Raw genomic sequence first — 21735 nt, forward strand, 5'->3', positions numbered from 1 at the left:
ATTATATTAACTACATTTTCATCGATGACTTCTATAGGGCTTATAGTGATTGCCAATTATTAAAACACTCCAAAAGGCACATTAAATATACTGCCATTGCTACCACTCTCCTGCAACTATAAATCACGCTTTTTCTTCACACTGACGGATTTAACCACTAAAAGCTCTAGAAAAGTAAAAGCTCTGCATGGCCTTCCTGAATATCTGGAGAGAGGGTACCATCCAGATCTCCAAAACAAGGTTACTCCAGAAAAATCAGAGCCCAAGAAGTGAAAAACACTTATTCTGACCTTCCTCCCACTTCCTGCCCTTTCAGAACTCTTCAGAACATGTGGACCAGAGGGGTAAGCTATGTTGGATGCAGGCTATCTTGCAGTTCAGTGGCCACCTAGCAATGTAAAGATCTGTCTGTCTATCTATCCTATCTATCCTATCTATCCTATCTATCCTGTCTGTCTGTCTGTCTGTCTGTCTGTCTGTCTGTCTGTCTGTCTGTCTGTCTGTCTATGTATGTATGTATGTATGTATGTATGTATGTATGTATGTATGTATGTTGCCTATTTGGCCAGAGGCGACTCTAGGTGCCTTACATTCTTTTGTAGGTTAAAACTAGCACTTTGAATTCTGCTAAAAACCCTACAAGCACCCATTGCAGAGAATGCCCCAGCAGTTCTCCCCATCACAAGGCTGGCCGTTGTATCTTGCAACATCCATGGAATCTCCAAAGGCAGCCTCGTGTAGAATACAATACAATACAATAAACTCTAAAAGAGGTGACAATGCCAAGCAACCCAGGAAATAGCTGATGTACCTCAGTATAGAAGCGGACATAGCCAGAGGTGAATCCTACAACAATGCAGGTCCAGTCAGGACGGCCTGTTGAGCTCCTGTCTCATATAAAGAACATGGAATAAATTTTATGAAAACTTATTCTCATATAATGCACAAGCATAGTTCAGACTTAATAAGATAATTAAACTGTTAAAAAAAGTTTGCACTTACCTCTTTTGACTTGCAAGAGGGATACACAATGCACTGGTTACACATTCACTAGAAGCAAAATATAAAAATATTAAATTCTTCAAGAATATTTCTCCACATAAGATATCTATGAAGATTTTCAGTCATTCAGGTCATAGTTATCCCAAAGATGCCTTTTTTCACAAGGCAATTGGACTTTCTTGTTTTTCTTTGAAGATGTTTTGCTTTTCATCCAAGAAGCTTCTTCAACTCTGACTGGATGGTGGGGAATGGAAAGATTCATCTGTCTGCAGGAATATAAATCTTTCCATTCCCACCATTCAATCAAAGCTGAAGAAGCTTCTTGGATGAGAAGGGAAACATCTTCAAAGAAAAACAAGGAAGTCCAGTTGCCTTATGAAAAAAGCATATTTGGGATTCCACATAAGATATAAAAAATTCTCTAAAGTTTTCAAGAGGGAAAACAAATATATCCAAGCTGCTTTCCAGCTACTTTTGACCCAGTTAGTGGAAGAGTGGTATCCAGAGAATGTGGCCCAAAAAGAATACCTTTAAAAATCAGAATTACAAACATTTATACACAGGCCGGCATTCTTATCTATTCAGTCTTGTCCCTTGCTGTTCCATTATTATGTGTTTGGTACTTTTTAAACCTACCAGCAGATTAGATTTACAATTTTCCAACATGCCAAATTTGTATAACAGAATGTGCAAAACCATGTGCACATCTTTGGGTGCATGAAAAAGAACTCCAGAGAAGATGTACAGTAGGTGCAAAGAAATAGAAGCCACACAGTACTTTGTTTTTAACAATGCTAAATCAATTGTCCTTTTTTCAACAAGTCACGCATGTAAAGAGACAAAATGGAGTACTAATCATGAAAACAAACTTATCATGGATAGTATGAAATGTTTAAAAAAGAAATAGTAACATGGTATTGATGGCAAGTACCTTTACTGAAAAAAATGCTGAAGAGGCACACTAAATAGAGAAATGTCGTTGTGCCCCCTCATTGAGGGCAGGAATTGAAACCTTTCTACCACCAGCCAGTCTAGGCAACCTCTGCAGTCTTAGTCAGCCAGATACTCAGACTGGACTTGGCATTTTTGACTGCCTATCGAGTCCTTCCCAAGAACCCTGGATAGGCAGAAGTGGGTGTTTGATGGTGTTACACTGTCTCTCACTGTGGAGCAAGCCCTTCTCAAAATTTCAAGAACAAGGCCCAGGTAGCAAGACGTTATCCAACTATACTATCATAATGTGGTATTGGAAAACAGCAAGGTCAAAAGTAAGAGTTCCCAAGACCTTCTCCTTTCCAAGCTTACATTTCTTCAACACTGCAAGGGCCATTCCAGCCAAGAGAGCCACTCCAGCCAACTGCAAATTGCATTTCTTCTTTCCCTTTTTCATTCTGTTTCCATTTTGCTGAGAAGAAGAAAAAAACAATTAGGCAACAAAGTATTGCCATATTTTAATTTCACATAAAATAGAAAACTTTTTAAAAACTTTAGAAAAAAAAAGAAAAAAAATAACTTGTTAACTAAGAAGTCCATCCAAGTCCATCTGTACATTTAGCCTGAACACAAAATGGCAGTGCTGATCCAACTCAAACTAAAAAGATTTCTGTTTGCAGAAAAAAAAGACTTTCCTGCCTCTTCTTCCTTTGCAGCCTGATGTACTGTATATTTTTCCAACTTCTGGAATAGTATGGAGCATTAAGAAGGGGAATTTGAAAAACCAACAAAATTATCACGTAGCAAGATAATATTTTTGCATGGTGCAAGCCATCTTTGAATCCAAGACACAGTTTTAAAATACAGGTAGTCCTCGGCTTACAACCACACTTGAGCTCAAAATTGAACAAAGCAAGACGGCTGTTATGTGAATTTCACCCCATTTTATGACCTTTCTTGCAACAGTTATTAAGTGAATCACTGCAGGTGTTAAGTTAGTAACATGGTTATTAAATGAATCTGGCTTCCCCATTGACTTTGCTCATCAGAAGATGGTAAGAGATGATCACATGAGCCCAGGACACTCATAAATATGAGTTGGTTGCCAAGCATCTGAATTTTGATCACATGACCATGGTCATAAGTGTGAAAAACGGTCATAACTCACTTTTTTCAGTGCAGCTGTAATTTTGAACAGTCACTAAACAAATGGTTCTAAGTCAAAAACTATCTGTATTACTGAGAGATATTCAGGAACACTACCTGGAATGGCTATAATAAAAGTTCATGTAGTTTGATAATTTCACCATACTACTTTCCAATTTGGCTTCAACCAACATCCTTAAAAAGAACCTTACCCGTTCAAGTTTTGCATATCTGCTTATAGAAATAGTACTATACTGACATTCACTTTCTTGAGATTATTGTCAATGACTAGAGGTAAACTCCAAATATGAATTAAAAAAGAAAGCATTGCAGACAATGCTTATATGAATGACAGAAATATTTTTTTGTATCTTGGTTTGAGATAGCTCATCATAAACAGCAAGTAATTAGTTTTCACTAAAGTCTAGTCATGAATTAATTTTATATTAAGATTAGTTATGGTACAACTTGATGTGTCTAAGCATCTGGTGAAATGGAAGGTTATTTTTAGACCAAATTGCTCTATTATTAAAATATACCATAATAAAATTGAATACAAGCCTGAGTGATGTCATTTTTATGTAATACACATCCCTTTTGCAATCTCCTCTGCCACCAGAGTAGCTTTTCAAGATAAAGGAGGGCTCTAAAAAGTTGCCTTTCAGTTGAGAATTCAGTGAGTCATCACAATGACTCCATCCAATTTAGTTATTGTAATATCACCATTTATAGATATGGATAGCTGAGGTGGGGGAAAACAGAACTTCAACAATCTAAGAGAAGTGAATCACTTTGTTCAATTATTTACATTGCAAATAACAAGATAATCAATTGCCGATTTGTGTAGGAGCCCTATCCACTCTAAATCATACACACTTATGAAACCATTTTTCATCCAAAGAAAACAAGAGACAGGAAGAGAAGAAAGTCATAGGAACCACCAGTGCTTTTTTTGTAAAAAAAAAAAAGGTGCTGGAACTCACACATGCCATACAATCCGCCTTGCCTACCCTACAAGGTTCCATCCCAAAAAGGTGCCGGAACTCCGTTCTGGGCGTTCTATGACAAAAAAAGCCCTGGGAACCACCATTTTCAAAGAAAATAAAAGCTATTTGAGAAACAAATGTCTACCTAATCCTAGTGCTAGGGAAATATAGGGTTAAAATGGAATTCAAATTTATTAACAAAACTTGAGTTACAGTATTAATTATCATATATATATATGGTTAACATATCAAGAAAGGAGGAGGTTTATATATATTTCACAGTATACCATATATTTCACAATATACCTCCTACCACAGATATAACATCAGTTTCAGAGATAAGTCTGTAAAGCTAGATTGATTTTAATACAATAGTTATTATGAACAATCATTCTCCATTTATTATGATAAACAGAAACATCAATAACTATCAAGGTATGTGGTTTTAATCATAACCTACTCTTATTCAGAATGTTATTTATGAAACTCAATTAAAGATATTTACTAGAATATATTTTCAAATACAGTAACATAAAACAAAACACTTACGGACAAAAAACACTGCTTTCTGCTCACGAGCTATTACCATGAGATCATTTGCGGGTGACAACGATATTACACAGTCCTGAAGCCAGGAATTTGTTTGTGTTTTAGATGTTAAGTCTTCTTCTTCTTCCTATAAATAATGATTATTGAAGTTACTACTTTCCTGAGCAAAAAATAACTATATATAATTTAAAACAGTTAAGTACAATAATATTAACATTTAAGGAATATGCAAATTACCAATGTGACTGCAATCTTAATGGATGGTTGAAAGCATTTAAACATTATCAAAATTATACACTTTGTTTTATTAATTGTAATATTGTTACCTATCCTCAAATGCCATCAATATATTCAACCTAAATGTATGTATTATGCATTACAAATTGATTAATGAATTTCAGAGTTTTTAATGTATTATCCAAATTATTTTGATATAGATATCAAGCTTATTTATAAAAAATATAATTAACACAATGGTAAATAAAGAAGCTTACAGGGTCTTGAGTTTCTGCTTCATCCCAGGAACCCCAATTCTCTTCTTCCCAGTTTGATGATTTACCTATATTTACAAAACCTAGTTTAGTTTAGCAAATCAGAGCCATCGGGTTACATGTGCTAAAATAAAATGCTGCATCCCAGTATATATGAAAATGTGATTATTATTTGAATAACAACAATGCTCTAAAAATGCCAGAAATTCCTAGCAGAAATTATTATTATTATTATTATTATTTTAATTTGTATACCGCCCTTCTCCCATAGGACTCAGGGCGGTTCACAGCATATTAAAAACAAATAATATACACAAAATACAAAAAATACAAAATACAAAAATACAAAAAAATAAACCCCGATAAAAGCCGAATTAAAACCAAATATTACCAGCTGTGTTTCCGATTAAAATACTNTCAGAGTTTTTAATGGATTATTCAAATTATTTTGATATAGATATCAAGCTTATTTATAAAAAATATAATTAACATAATGGTAAATAAATAGTAAATAAAGAAGCTTACAGGGTCTTGAGTTTCTGCTTCATCCCAGGAACTCCAATTCTCTTCTTCCCAGTTTGATGATTTACCTATATTTACAAAACCTAGTTTAGTTTAGCAAATCAGAGCCATCAGTTACATGTGCTAAAATAAAATGCTGCATCCCAGTATATATGAAAATGTGATTATTATTTGAATAACAATAATGCTCTAAAAATGCCAGAAATTCCTAGCAGAAATGCTAGAATACCTTATAATTATCTAAACCGAGAATAAAAGTATGAGAGATAATCTATGCACATTTTTATATTAATAACATAGGTTCAGTCATGCATTGTGACATGTGAAGCAGTTTCAACCTGTTGTATAAAGTGATACAAGCAATAAAAAGTTATTTACAACTTAATTTAAGAAGTGCCATGTCTCTTTCATAGGGTACATTTACCTTTGGTTACTAGTTGTAAAAACATTTCTAGATGCACAAAGGCTGACAGAAACGGATTCAAACAACCCATTTCTTCCAGGTCCTCTGATGCTGAACCCTGTCTACAACTTTTCCAAAGGAGGAAGGATTAAAGGCTGGATGATAATTGTCCAGGACCATTTAATTTAATGACGACTTCTTGATGAAATGACATACCAAAGCCTATTTCAAGGCCCAAGGGGCTAATCCTTCACTCAAAGAAATTGACATCATTGCAAAGACCCAACTACAGGTCACCACAGGGGCGGTTTTAACTATCCAGGGGAGACCTAGATCTAGCAAGCAGATGGTCAAGATTACAGACTAGAAAACTTTGACTGTTCTTCAGGAGGCACAGAATTAAACTTGCTCCAGCTAACTACAAGATCTTACTTGGTCAAACGTTAAAATTTGGTAGGAGGCAAGACCGCCTCCTACCAAATACCTCCCTTCGACCAGTCCGCTCCCACAGAGAGGGCCTCCTTAGGGTGCCATCGGCCAGTCAATGCCGGCTGGCGACCCCCAGGGGGAGAGCCTTCTCTATGGCAGCTCCTGCCCTCTGGAATGACCTACCCCCCGACCTACGTACAACTGTGGACCTGCGCCTTTTTCGCCGAGCCCTGAAAACCCATCTATTCCGTGCGGCCGGCCTGGCATAGTCTTAATTATGTTTTAGTAAAGGTTTTATATGGGGTATTTTAGAGCAGGCCTTTATTTAATTTGATTTTAGAATAGAAATTTGAGTATATTTATTGTGATTTTTATTATCGCCTGTTCACCGCCCTGAGTCCCGTAAGGGAGATAGGGCAGTATACAAATTTAAATAAATAAATAAATAAATAAAAGACTGTCATGCATATCAGTACGTATAATTTCAACAGAAAACAAAGAATATTTCATTGCCTATGACCACACTGTAATCCCTAACATGAGATGGATTCAGTCTTTATCTTTCTCCAATGATGCTCCAGGCATTATCTCCAGCTCATTTCCTGGAGCTCCTTAGAGAACCAAGGTGTGTCCTGGGATCAATGCAGGGGCAGAGGCTCCATATGGACAAATTGATCTAAAAGTCCCATGCCCATTGTAGGCTGTAACTAATGCCTCAGCTGAACTGCCCATAAGATCCATGCATTTATTAGACACCTGGGGCAAGCCAACTTAACAGGCCTCACCCCCCCCTTCAAGATAGGGGGCACCAGTGAGTCAAAAAGCAATCAGAGCAATCTGACCATGGCAATGGGATAATGGCAAATAACACCATTTAAAACCCAAACATGTCTCAACTACCCTGAAACAAAAACCAGATGTAACGTTTAATCCTCAGGATACATCAGGCCTAAAATGACACGGGACAGATCCATGATTGCCAGCAACTCCTGACCTGCCCTGGACTCAATGTCATTAGGTAGTAAATTGAAGTTCCTCAAAACCAGGAGCCTCAGGGTCCCAAGCACCAGCCCAGCAATGGAAATCCAGCAGCTTAAGCAAGGACAATGTTGTGCAGCACTAGAGAGCAGTACAACAGCAACAATCGGATCTGTTCCACAGAGTCCAACTTCATCAAGAGAATTGCACTCATCTGGTTTTCTGCAGGGCAGAGCCTCTGAAAGCTTTTTTCATAAGGATGGTGATAGGAAAGGATGCAGAGTTCGAGGAGGTTCAAGATGTATGTGGCATTTTGTTTTGTGTGTGTGTGTATGGAATTCTAGGAGTTTGTTTGTGAGCATCTTTTAGATAGCAGGGTTCAGAAATATATTCTCTCTCTCTCTCTCTCTTTCTCTTTCTTTCTCTTGGTTTCTTTTGAGTTAATCTTGACTCCTGACTACTTCATGGATAGGTCCATGAGGTTTTCTTGGCAACACTGCAAAAGTGGTTTGCCACTGTCTTTTTCTGGGGTGTTTTTTAACTTCCTTGTTTAGGACAGTGAGACAGCAATTGGCCCAAAGTCACCCAGTAGTCTTCACCCCTAAAAGAAGATTAGAAGTGGGGTTTCTGCTCCTGCTCTAGCACCTTAACTAGGCTCTCTTTTATCTCCATCTGCATACTAATCATTTTATTTATTTCAAGCTAGTTTTTGAATAATCTTTTTTTATAAATATTTTATTAATTTTCTAATTTTGCAATCATAAGTACTTAACAAACAATGTGTTGTCTGGGTCCATTAGTAATTCAGTGGTACATATTAACTTTCTTAATCTAGATCCAATACTACACTCTCCAGTGCTTCCTCTCTTTTTCCAGTGGTATACATTTTTCCACACTAGGCAAATACAATTCTTATTGCTATTAATACATATACAATTGAATATCAATATCTTTATCACATTTTTCTAATATTATACATAATATCAATAGTGTCAGTTTAAAATATCTTTTCTAACCAAAACATATCTTAATTGCACTTGCACTTAAAATCCATTTGTTCAATCAATATCCTGTTTTTCCCACTATTTTTTAATTTTGATTTCCCATCAATGTTCAAAGTGTCTCTATCGCTTATAGTTTTCTCATAATAAATTATATTTGGGGAACCAAAAGCTTCCCTTATTCAGACCCTCTTAGCATTTTCATATTTCCCTTCTCATACCAAAATATAATATTCTAGTTGCAGATCCTATCTTTCTAGTTATAATAATACTTTTATTTCTAACAATTATCTATTCTCTTAACCATGTTCAAACATCTATTTAACGATATAATATCCCATTTAATAGGTCAAAATCTCTATTTTCTTCAATCTTACTCTAGCTTTCTTCCTTTGCCAACTAACTTTCTAAGTCAATGCATTTGAATTATCAAGTAGTTCTTCCTCTATTTTTGTGTATATTGTTTGGAATAAGAATTATAAACGCTCAGTCCGTTTATTTTCATTAAACAGTCTCCCTCCTTCTCCAATTTTCCACAATTCTCCTAACAGCTTTTTCTTCCGTTCGATCAGCTCTTCTTCCTTATCCTCAAATGTGTTCTGAGATCTTGACAAGTAAGATATCTTTTCCATTTCTGGTATCGCTACATCTTTTAATTCTTCTTTTGTCTGAGTCTGTCTGTTGATTCCTTCCTTTAGGTCCTCCATCTTTGAATCCGCTTCCTCTAATTCTCCTTCTATTTTCTGGGTTACTAGTTCCTTCTTTGTAGTCATTTTCTGAATTTGTAGGTTTAGATTAGAAAATTGTTCTTTTATCTCCTTTGCATTATTTTAGTCTCATCATGAGCTAAGGCAATTGTCTCTTCTATTGTCTCTTCTATTGATTTCAATATAGAAAGAATTTATTTCCGAGATTCATCAACATTTTTTTGTTGGTATGTCAAGCTGGGAGCTTTGAAGACAAGTGTTAGGGATGGTTTATTACCATTTAAGGCTAAGTATGGAACATCCATTTTGTTTTTGTATGTGGTCTTTATAGTCCAATCTATTTAGGGATTTAAAAAGTTTCAGTCAATTGTCATTTGAACTCCAAATTATCAAGCCAGCCTATCAGTCCGTCCTTAAGCCTCCCCTAAACAAAATTCAAGTTTTTCTCTCCAATGAAAAACATATCCTTCCTGTCCAGAGAGAAAAAAGCAATTAAAAGTTGTTCATCAATCAAAGGTTTATAATTCAAAGTATTCCATCATCTCAATCAGTAATGCATGTATCTTCTACAGGGAAATAGTTCCATGACACAGCTCTAAAAGTCAGTTAATATTTGTATTTGTAATCCAGGCAGGCCAGTTTCAAAATACTTTATCATCTCTGCCACACAGACAAGCAGCCCAAGAGGTCTTTTTTTTTTCCTTTTCCCAGCTGCAGTCTTCAAAAGTCAAAGTTTCCAAGGACAACAAAAGTCTTATCTGAGTCTGGGTTTCAAGCCAAGTTTTGTTTAAGCATAATAGATTGTAGTGCCGTGGTTCACCCCTAGATGTCGTTGATGCCATCTTCCAGCTTTTTAAATCCAAACTTACATTGCAAGCTTTTCAAGTCTCTTTTCTAAAAAAGTCTCAAAAACACTTTTAGTCCCCAAATTTCAAAGCTGTATTGATTCCAAATTAATCTTGTAATTTTCTGTTTTCCCCCAAGCAATTAGTTCGTCGCTTTTCTTTTCCTGAGGGAGCGGGGCAGAAATTTCCCTTCCCTCTCATTGGCGGTTTTTTCCAGGAAAAAGTCTTAAAAGTCACAAAGAGAGGATAAAGTCTCACCCAGTTCCATTCCCGTTGCTCAAAAGTTGCTTGTTAATACTTATTTCTTCGGCTGTCAGCAGCTTCTGACTGGCCACACGTGGAAGACAGAGCCCCGTCTTCCTGCATCCATCACACCGCGATGCCTAACCGGAAGCCTAGTTTTTTAATAAACTTAATGTCTATGCAAGAAGACTAAAACTGATATGCGCAATGTGCAACCATTTAATTTCAAAACGTGAAATTTTGCAAAACTTCCAGTCTCAACTACAATACCAGCTCTTTCAGCATTTTGGAAGCATTTCAAACTCAATGTCTCAAAACATTTAATAATAATAATAATAAAGTTGGAAGGGACCTTGGAGGTCATCTAGTCCAACCCCCTGCTCAGGCAGGAAACCCTATACCATTTCAGACAAATGGCTATCCAGTCTCTTCTTAAAAACTTCTAGTGTCGTAGCATTCACCGCTTCTGGAGGCAGGTTGTTCCACTGGTTAATTGTTCTGTCAGGAAGTTTCTCCTTAGTTCTAGGTTGCTTCTCTCCTTGATTAGTTTCCATCCGTTGCTTCTTGTCCTGCCTCCAGGCGCTTTGGAAAATAGCTTGACTCCCTCTTCTTTGTGGAAGCCCCTGAGATATTGGTACACTGCTATCATGTCCCCACTTGTCCTTCTCTTCGTTAAACTAGACATACCCAATTCCAGCAACCGTTCCTTATATGTTTTAGCCTCCAATCCTTTAATCATCTTTGTTGCTCTTCTCTGTACTCTTTCTAGAGTCTCAACGTCTTTTTTACATTGTGGCGACCAAAACTGGATGCAGTACTCCAAGTGTGGCCTTACCAAGGCATTGTAAAGTGGTATTAATACTTCACATGATCTTGATTCTATCCCTCTGTTAATGCAGCCTAACACTGTGTTGGCTTTTTTGGCAGCTGCAGCACACTGCTGGCTCATATCTAAGTGATTGTCCACTAGGACTCCAAGATCCCTCTCACAGTTACTACTATTGAGCAAGGTACCACCTCTACTATATCTGTACATTTGTTTTTTCTTGCCTAAATGTAGAACCTTACTTTTTTCACTATTGAATTTCATTTTGTTAGATAGCACCCAGTGTTCAAGTCTGTCCAGATCCTCCTGTATCTTAAGCCTATCTTCTGGAGTGTTGGCTATTCCTGCCAGCTTGGTGTTGTCTGCAAACTTGATGAGTTCCCCACCTATCCCCTCATCCAAATTGTTGATGAAGATGGTTGGAATGTTACAAAATACTTAATACAACACATTTCACACCCAGACTGTTTCAAAACAAAACAGCCTTAATATATTTCTTTATAGGAACAGAACCTACTGTTTCATAGAAGAAAAATAACTTGCTTCTGATATACTACAATATTCCTTTTAGATTCGCACTGAAGGCAGTTTACTGAACGGATCCCCATAGCTGAATGAATCATTCCTCTTTGAACGTGATAACAACACAAATCTGATTATGTAGTGATTTCAATTACTTTATAAACATTATGTTTACATGGATCAACCTCTTATTTTCCCTTCAACATTTTAGACTATTGCAGTATATATAGAAATTAATGAAGCAAACTTAGAAAGCCTCTCTGATCAATTTGCTTTATGCTACATGAAGAAACAGATTTGAGGAGGAACATAGATAAAAACTATGGCTTTGAAAATAAAAATAAAGTGTCCCTTATATTAAGCAACATTAAGTTATAAAGATTTATAAATCAATCTGTTTTTCTGCTATTTAGAATATGTACATGTATTCTTAATTTGAAACATCAAACTTTAAGGATCACTAAAATCCTTCTTGCTATAGAATGGAAACTACAGCATATCTGCATAACAAAATTCTGAGTAAATATTTCTCATATTTTTTTATTTTAGAAATTGACAAAATGAACTATACTGCTCGTCCAATCATAATTTGAACACAAGCATCTTATGATTGTCTGAAATGGTATAGGGTTTCCTGCCTGAGCAGTGGGTTGGACTAGATGACCTCCAAGGTCCCTTCCAACTTTATTATTATTATTATTATTAATAATTAATAATAATAATAATTAGTGTCACTCAAAAGCTACGAAAAGTGAAGAGGAAAATTACAAATACTATATTTAAGTATATTCTTAAGCACCCTTAGGCTTTCATGGTTTGCTTCATCAATTTCTATGTATACTGCAATAATCTAAAAATATATTGAAGGGAAAATAAGATGTTGATCCAGGTAAATATAATGTTTATGAAGTGATTGAAGTAGTATTTGAAACTATCCAACTCCCAAATTATGTAACCTGGATGATTTTCTAAAGCTTTATAATACCAATCATGTCATAGTAATTCAATTCATTAAAATAGCATGAAATTTGCTAAGGAAGTAGCACTGTTCCATATGATGCATAATGGCAAATATTAAACAGCTATTTCAACAGCTTAGTTGCTTTTAGTATGTGGGTGTTTCGTCACTGAATATTAAATCTATGTCACAAGTTAAAAAGCAGTTTAAACAAGCATGGTCTTTTAAGTTTTTCAATTTTCCTCATTCTATGAATCATTTCTTTAAAACCATTTTTATAAATCTTTTATCTAAAGCCAATTTTCTTACCAAATTAAATTATGTAAAAGGTCTCAGAAGACTGTTTGCCTAACCATTTGTCCACCAGCAGGATGATTCTTGGGATCTCGAGTGAGGTCCATGTTACACCACTGTTTTACAAGCTGCAATGTTTGCTAGTTTGCTTCCAGGTTCAATTCAAAATATTGGTTATCACCTTTTAAAGTTCTTAACATGTCCAGGCTATCTGAGGAACCGTCTCACCCCAATGGGATTGGCCCACCCCACCAGTGCTAGCAGAAGGGACATGCTGCTGACTCCATCAGTCAAGGAATTCTGGCTGGCGGAGTCCAGGAGAAAAGTCATTTCTGCCATGGCTCTCATCCCCAAGGTGAGATCCATACCCAACCTTTTTGACTTCCAAAAAGGCCTAAAGACCTGGCTCTGCCAATTGGCCTGGGAGCCCAATGAGGGCATGTCATCCTGGAGATGGTTAATGAATTAAGATAAGTTCCCATCTCTTCCCCATGTATCTGGTTCCCTTCCTTCCCAACTTGTTAATTTTAAACCAACGTTAATGTTATTATTTTAACATTTCAAGTTATAAACTTGTTTTTACATTGTAAGCAGCCTAGAGTCGCCTTGAGGCTAGATGGGTAGCATATACATTTACTAAATAAATAAGTAAATTCTTCCAAAATCTAGCAGAACAGAAGTAAAATTGGTGTGCAGAAAGAGGCATGCAAGAGAAATAAATTTGAAAATGAGCTGGATTTAGGAAAATGTTTCCCAATACATCCATATGAAAGAGGAAGTTGGGCAGCTTCTCAAAAAGTTGCCAATTCCTCATTCTAAGCCTCCCTACTATTGTTTTGGCCATATGATATACAGCAGAGGTAAAAAGAATTGTAGAAGCTATTCTCCAGACACTTTCCCTAAATTAAATACCAATCTCCNCATCCAGACCCGTACGGCCTCCAGGCAACGGGTCATCACATCAAGGGCATCGTTGGGGTGGCCTGGGGTGGAAATGTACAGCTGCGTATCATCAGCGTACTGATGGAAATCCACCCCAAAGCCACGAATGATCTCCCCCAGCGGCTTTACATAAATATTGAACAAAAGGGGGGAGAGGACCGACCCCTGAGGCACCCCATACCTTATAATTACCTAAACCGAGAATAAAAGTATGAGAGATAATCTATGCACATTTTTATATTAATAACATAGGTTCAGTCATGCATTGTGACATGTGAAGCAGTTTCAACCTGTTGTATAAAGTGATACAAGCAATAAAAAGTTATTTACAACTTAACTGAAGATTGCCATGTCTCTTCCATAGGGTACATTTACCTTTGGTTACTAGTTGTAAAAACATTTCTAGATGCACAAAGGCTGACAGAAACGGATTCAAACAACCCATTTCTTCCAGGTCCTCTGAAGCTGAACCTGTCTACAACCTTTCCAAAGAAGGAAAGGTTAAAGACTGGATGATAATTGTCCAGGACCATTGAATTCAATGACGACTTCTTGATGAAATGACATACCAAAGCCTATTTCAAGGCCCAAGGGGCTAATCCTTCACTCAAGGAAATTGACATCATTGCAAAAATCCAATTATAGGTCACCACAGGGGCGGTTTTAACTATCCAGAGGAGACCTAGATCTAGCAAGCAGATGGTCAAGATTACAGACTAGAAAACTTTGACTGTTCTTCAGGAGGCACAGAATTAAATTTGCTCCAGCTAACTACAATATCTTACTTGGTCAAACCTTAAAAGACTGTCATGCAACTATCAGTACATACAATTTCAACAGAAAACAAAGAATATTTCATTGCCTATGACCACACTGTAATCCCTAACATGAGATGGATTCAGTCTTTATCTTTCTCCAATGATGCTCCAGGCATTATCTCCAACTCATTTTCTAGAGCTCCTTAGAGAACCAAGGTGTGTCCTGGGATCAATGCAGGGGCAGAGGCTCCATATGAACAAATTGATCTAAAAGTCCCACGCCCATTGTAGGCTGTAACTAAGGCCTCAGCTGAACTGCCCATAAGATCCATGCATTTATTAGACACCTGGGGCAAGCCAACTTAACAGGCCTCACACACACCCCTTCAAGATAGGGGGCACAAGTGAGTCAAAAAGCAATCAGAGCAATCTGACCATGGCAATGGGATAATGGCAAATAACACCATTTAAAACCCGAACATGTCTCAACTACCCTGAAACAAAAACCAGATGTAATGTTTAACCCTCAGGATACATCAGGCCTAAAATGACACGGGACAGGTCCATGATTGCCAGCAACTCCTGACCTGCCCTGGACTCAATGTCATTAGGTAGTAAATTGAAGTTCCTCACAACCAGGAGCCTCAGGGTCCCAAGCACCAGCCCAGCAATGGAAATCCAGCAGCTTAAGCAAGGACAATGTTGTGCATCAGAGAGAGCAGTACAACAGCAACAATCTGATCTGTTCCATAGAGTCCAACTTCATCCAGAGAATTGCACTCATCTGGTTTTCTGCAGGGCAGAGCCTCTGAAAGCTTTTTTCATAAGGATGGTGATCGGAAAGGGTGCAGAGTTCGAGGGGGCTCAAGATGTATGTGGCATTTTGTTTTGTGTGTGTGTGTGTATGGAATTCTAGGAGTTTGTTTGTGAGCATCTTTTAGATAGCAGGGATCAGAAATATATTCTCTCTCTCTCTTTCTCTTTCTTTCTCTTGGTTTCTTTTGAGTTAATCTTGACTCCTGACTACTTCATGGATAGGTCCATGAGGTTTTCTTGGCAACACTGCAAAAGTGGTTTGCCACTGTCTTTTTCTGGGATGTTTTTTAACTTCCTTGTTTAGAACAGTGAGACAGCAATTGGCCCAAAGTCACCCAGTAGTCTTCACCCCAAAGGAAGATTAGAACTGGGGTTTCTGCTCCTGCTCTAGCACCTTAACTAGGCTCTCTTTTATTTCCATCTGCATACTAATCATTTTATCTATTTCAAGCTAGTTTTTGAATAATCTTTTTTTATAAATATTTTATTTTCTAATTTTGCAATCATAAGTACTTAACAAACAATGTGTTGGCTGGGTCCATTAGTAATTCAGTGGTACATATTAACTTCCTCAATCTAGATCCAATACTACACCATCCAGTGCTTCCTCTCTTTTTCCGGTGGTATACATTTTTCCACACTAGGCAAATACAATTCTTATTGCTATTAATACATATACAATTGAATATCAACATCTTTATCACATTTTTCTAATATTATACATAATATCAATAGTTTCAATTTAAAATAACTTTTCTAACCAAAACATATCTCAATTGCATTTGCACTTAAAATCCATTTGTTCAATCAATATCCTGTTTTTCCCACTATTTTTTAATTTTGATTTCCCATCAATGTTCAAAGTGTCTCTATCGCTTATAGTTTTCTCATAATAAATTATATTTGGGGAACCAAAAGCTTCCCTTATTCAGACCCTCTTAGCATTTTCATATTTCCCTTCTCATACCAAAATATAATATTCTAGTTGCAGATCCTATCTTTCTAGTTATAATAATACTTTTATTTCTAACAATTATCTATTCTCTTAACCATGTTCAAACATCTATTTAACGATATAATATCCCATCTAATGGGTCAAAATCTCTATTTTCTTCAGTCTTACTCTAGCTTTCTTCCTTTGCCAACTAACTTTCCAAGTCAATGCATTTGAATTATCAAGTAGTTCTTCCTCTATTTTTGTGAATATTGTTTGGAATAAGAAAGACAATTATAAACACTCAGTCCATTTATATTCATTAAACAGTCTCCCTCCTTCTCCAATTTTCCACAATTCTCCTAACAGCTTTTTCTTCCGTTCGATCAGCTCTTCTTCCTTATCCTCAAATGTGTTCTGAGATCTTGACAAGTAAGATATCTTTTCCATTTCTGGTATTATCGCTACGTCTTTTAATTCTTCTTTTGTCTGAGTCTGTCTGTTGATTCCTTCCTTTAGGTCCTCCATCTTTGAATCTGCTTCCTCTAATTCTCCTTCTATTTTCTGGGTTACTAGTTCCTTCTTTGTAGTCATTTTCTGAATTTGTAGGTTTAGATTAGAAAATTGTTCTTTTATCTCCTTTGCATTATTTTAGTCTCATCATGAGCTAAGGCAATTGTCTCTTCTATTGATTTCAATATAGAAAGAATTTATTTCCGAGATTCATCAACATTTTTTTGTTGGTATGTCAAGCTGGGAGCTTTGAAGACAAGTGTTAGGGATGGTTTATTACCATTTAAGGCTAAGTATGGAACATCCATTTTGTTTTTGTATGTGGTCTTTATAGTCCAATCTATTTAGGGATTTAAAAAGTTTCAGTCAATTGTCATTTGAACTCCAAATTATCAAGCCAGCCTATCAGTCTGTCCTTAAGCCTCCCCTAAACAAAATTCAAGTTTTTCTCTCCAATGAAAAACATATTCTTTCTGTCCAGAGAGAAAAAAGCAATTAAAAGTTGTTCATCAATCAAAGGTTTATAATACAAAGTATTCCATCATCTCAATCAGTAATGCATGTATTTTCTACAGGGAAATAGTTCCATGACACAGCTCTAAAAGTCAGTTAATATTTGTATTTGTAATCCAGGCAGGCCAGTTTCAAAATACTTTATCGTCTCTGCCACACAGAAAAGCAGCCCAAGAGGTGTTTTTTTTTCCTGTTTCCCAGCTGCAGTCTTCAAAAGTCAAAGTTTCCAAGGACAACAAAAGTCTTATTTGAGTCTGGTCTTCAAGCCAAATTTTGTTTAAGCATAATAGATTGTAGTGCCGTGGTTCACCACTAGATGTCGTTGATGCCACCTTCCAGCTTTTTAAATCCAAACTTATATTGCAAGCTTTTCAAGTCTCTTTTCTAAAAAAAGTCTCAAAAGCACTTTTAGTCCCCAAATTTCAAAGCTATATACCTGTATTGATTCCAAATTAATCTTGTAATTTTCTGTTTTCTGCCAAGCAATTAGTTCGCCGCTTTTCTTTTCCTGAGGGAATGGGGCAGAAATTTCCCTTTCCTCTCTCATTGGCGTTTTTTTCCAGGAAAAAGTCTTAAAGTCATAAAGAGAGGATAAGGTCTCACTCAGTTCCATCCATGTTGCTCAAAAGTTGCTTGTTAGTACTTATTTCTTCAGCTGTCAGCAGCTTCTGACTGGCCACACATGGAAGACGGAGCCCCGTCTTCCTGTATCCATCACGCCGCGATGCCTAACCGGAAGCCTAGTTTTTTAATAATATTAATGTCTATGCAAGAAGACTAAAATTGATATGCGCAGCATGTGCAACCATTTAATTTCAAAATGTGAAATTTTGCAAAACTTCCAGTCTCAAGTACAATACCAGCTCTTTCAGCATTTTGGAAGCATTTCAAACTCAATGTCTCAAAACATTTAATAATAATAAAGTTGGAAGGGACCTTGGAGGTCATCTAGTCCAAGCCCCTGCTCAGGCAGGAAACCCTATACCATTTCATGGCTGTCCAGTCTCTTCTTAAAAACTTCTAGTGTTGGAGCATTCACCGCTTCTAGAGGCAGGTTGTTCCACTGGTTAATTGTTCTGTCAGGAAGTTTCTCCTTAGTTCTAGGTTGCTTCTCTCCTTGATTAGTTTCCATCCATTGCTTTTTGTCCTGCCTTCAGGCACTTTAGAGAATAGCTTGACTCCCTCTTCTTTGTGGAAGCCCCTGAGATATTGGTACACTGCTGTCAGGTCCCCCCTCATCCTTCTCTTCATTAAACTAGACATACCCAATTCCAGCAACCATTCCTTATATGTTTTAGCCTCCAATTCTTTAATCATCTTTGTTGCTCTTCTCTGTACTCTTTCTAGAGTCTCAACATCTTTTTTACATCGTGGTGACCAAAACTGGATGCAGTATTCCAAGTGTGGCCTTACCAAGGCATTATAAAGTGGTATTAATACTTCACATGATCTTGATTCTATCCCTCTGTTAATGCAGCCTAACACTATGTTGGCTTTTTTGCCAGCTGCAGCACACTGCTGGCTCATATCTAAGTGATTGTCCACTAGGACTCCGAGATCCCTCTCACAGTTACTACTATTGAGCAAGGTACCACCTATACTATACCTGTACATTTGTTTTTTCTTACCTAAATGTATAATCTTACTTTTTTCACTACTGAATTTCATTTTGTTAGATAGCACCCAGTGTTAAAGTCTGTCCAGATCCTCCTGTATCTTAAGCCTATCTTCTGGAGTGTTGGCTATTCCTGCCAGCTTGGTGTCATCTGCAAACTTGATGAGTTTCCCATCTATCCCCTCGTCCAAATCGTTGAGGAAGATGGTTGGAATGTTACGAAATACTTAAGACAACGCATTTCATACCCAGACTGTTTCAAAACAAAACAGCCTTAATATATTTCTTTATAGGAACAGAACCTACTGTTTCATAGAAGAAAAATAACTTGCTTCTGATATACTACAATATTCCTTTTAGATTCGCACTGAAGGCAGTTTACTGAACGGATCCCCATAGCTAAATGAGTCATTCACCTTTAAACGTGATAACAACACAAATCTGATTATGTAGTGATTTCAATTACTTTATAAACATTATGTTTACATGGATCAACTTATTTTCCCTTCAACATTTTAGATTATTGCAGTATATATAGAAATTAATGAAGCAAACCTAGAAAGCCTCTCTGATCAATTTGCTTTATGCTACATGAAGAAACAGATTTAAGGAGGAACATAGATAAAAACTATGGCTTTGAAAATAAAAATAAAGTGTCCCTTATATTAAGCAACATTAAGTTATAAAGATTTATAAATCAATCTGTTTTTCTGCTATTTAGAATATGTACATGTATTCTTAATTTGAAACATCAAGCTTTAAGGATCACTAAAATCCTTCTAGCTATAGAATGGAAACTACAGCATATCTGCATAACAAAATTCTGAGTAAATATTTTTCATATTTTTTATTTTAGAAATTGACAAAATGAACCATACTGCTCGTCCAATCATAATTTGAACACAAGCATCTTATGATTCATTAGTGTCACTCAAAAGCTACAAAAAGTGAAGAGGAAAATTACAAATACTATATTTAAGTATATTCTTAAGCACCCTTAGGCTTTCAAGGTTTGCTTCATCAATTTCTATGTATACTGCAATAATCTAAAAATATACTGAAGAGAAAATAAGATGTTGATCCAGGTAAAAATAATGTTTATGAAGTGATTGAAGTAGTATTTGAAACTATCCAACTCCCAAATTATGTAACCTGGATGATTTTCTAAAGCTTCATAACACCAATCATGTCATAGTAATTCAATTCATTAAAATAGCATGAAATTTGCTAAGGAAGTAGCACTGTTCCATATAATGCATAATGGCAAAAATTAAACAGCTATTTCAACAGCTTAGTTGCTTTTAGTATGTGGGTGTTTCTTCACTGAATATTAAATCTATGTCACAAGTTAAAAAGCAGTTTAAACAAGCATGGTCTTTTAAGTTTTTCAATTTTCCTCATTTATTTTATTTATTTATTTATTGTTTATATTTATATCCCGCCCTTCTCCTTGCGGACTCAGGGCGGCTAACAACCAGATAAAAATACAAAATACCAAAGCTACAGATTAAAACTTGATTAAAAAACAAATATTAATAATTGGTCTAAGTAATTTAAAATTATTTTAAAACCCCCACTAAAAATTTCCCCTAGGCCAGTCCCGCAAGCTGGAATAACCATGTCTTAAGGGCGCGGCGGAAGGAAGGGAGATCAGGGATCACCCTGATCTCTGGGGGTAGTTCATTCCAGAGGGTGGGAGCTCCCACAGAGAAGGCCCTCCCCCTTGGGGTCGCCAGCCGGCACTGTCTGGCCGACGGCACCCTGAGGAGACCCACTCTGTGGGAGCGTACAGGCCGATGGGAGGTAATCTGCGGCAGGAGGCGGTCTCGAAGACCCCCGGAGGGTCGGGGGTTTCTTTAAAACCATTTTTATAAATCTTTTATCTAAAGCCAATTTTCTTACCAAATTAAATTATGTAAAGGGTCTCAGAAGACTGTTTGCCTAACCATTTGTCCACCAGCAGGATGATTCTTGGGATCTCAAGTGAGGTCCATGTTACACCACTGTTTTACAAGCTGCACTGGCTGCTAGTTTGCTTCCAGGTTCAATTCAAAATATTGGTTATCACCTTTTAAAGTTCTTCATAACATGTCCAGGCTATCTGAGGAACCGTCCCACCCCAATGGGATTGGCCCACCCCACCAGTGCTAGCAGAAGGGACATGCTACTGACTCCATCAGTCAAGGAATTCTGGCTGGCGGAGTCCAGGAGAAAAGTCATTTGTGCCATGGCTCTTATCCCCAAGGTGAGATCCATACCCAACCTTTTTGACTTCCAAAAAGGCCTAAAGACCTGGCTCTGCCAATTGGCCTGGGAGCCCAATGTGGGCATGTCATCCTGGAGATGGTTAATGAATTAAGATAAGTTCCCATCTCTTCCCCATGTATCTGGTTCCCTTCCTTCCCAACTCGTTAATTTTAAACCAACGTTAATGTTATTATTTTAACATTTCAAGTTATAAACTTGTTTTTACATTGTAAGCAGCCTAGAGTCGCCTTGAGGCTAGATGGGTAGCATATACATTTACTAAATAAATAAGTAAATTCTTCCAAAATCTAGCAGAACAGAAGTAAAATTGGTGTGCAGAAAGAAGCATGCAAGAGAAATAAATTGAAAATGAGCTGGATTTAGGAAAATGTTTCCCAATACATCCATATGAAAGAGGAAGTTGGGCAGCTTCTCAAAAAGTTGCCAATTCCTCATTCTAAGCCTCCCTACTATTGTTTTGGCCATATGATATACAGCAGAGGTAAAAAGAATTGTAGAAGCTATTCTCCAGACACTTTCCCTAAATTAAATACCAATCTCC

At 36.8% G+C, this 21735-nt stretch overlaps 1 protein-coding gene across 1 annotated transcript in view; it reads right to left on the reverse strand.

Annotated features, from left to right (window-relative positions):
- RAB3GAP2 (RAB3 GTPase activating non-catalytic protein subunit 2) overlaps nucleotides 1-21735 on the reverse strand; it is a 63467-nt gene that overhangs the window by 38655 nt on the left and 3077 nt on the right. The window contains exons 2-6 of the mRNA XM_015821380.1: nucleotides 5111-5175; nucleotides 4617-4743; nucleotides 2308-2407; nucleotides 1003-1050; nucleotides 812-887 (exon numbers count right to left, since the gene is read on the reverse strand). Coding sequence (XP_015676866.1) covers nucleotides 812-887; nucleotides 1003-1050; nucleotides 2308-2407; nucleotides 4617-4743; nucleotides 5111-5175 — 416 coding nt within the window. The remainder of the gene's footprint in view (nucleotides 1-811; nucleotides 888-1002; nucleotides 1051-2307; nucleotides 2408-4616; nucleotides 4744-5110; nucleotides 5176-21735) is intronic.

The sequence above is a fragment of the Protobothrops mucrosquamatus genome, unplaced genomic scaffold (assembly GCF_001527695.2).
Source record: "Protobothrops mucrosquamatus isolate PMUCROS unplaced genomic scaffold, P.Mucros_1.0 scaffold1318, whole genome shotgun sequence".
Lineage (NCBI taxonomy): Eukaryota > Metazoa > Chordata > Lepidosauria > Squamata > Viperidae > Protobothrops > Protobothrops mucrosquamatus.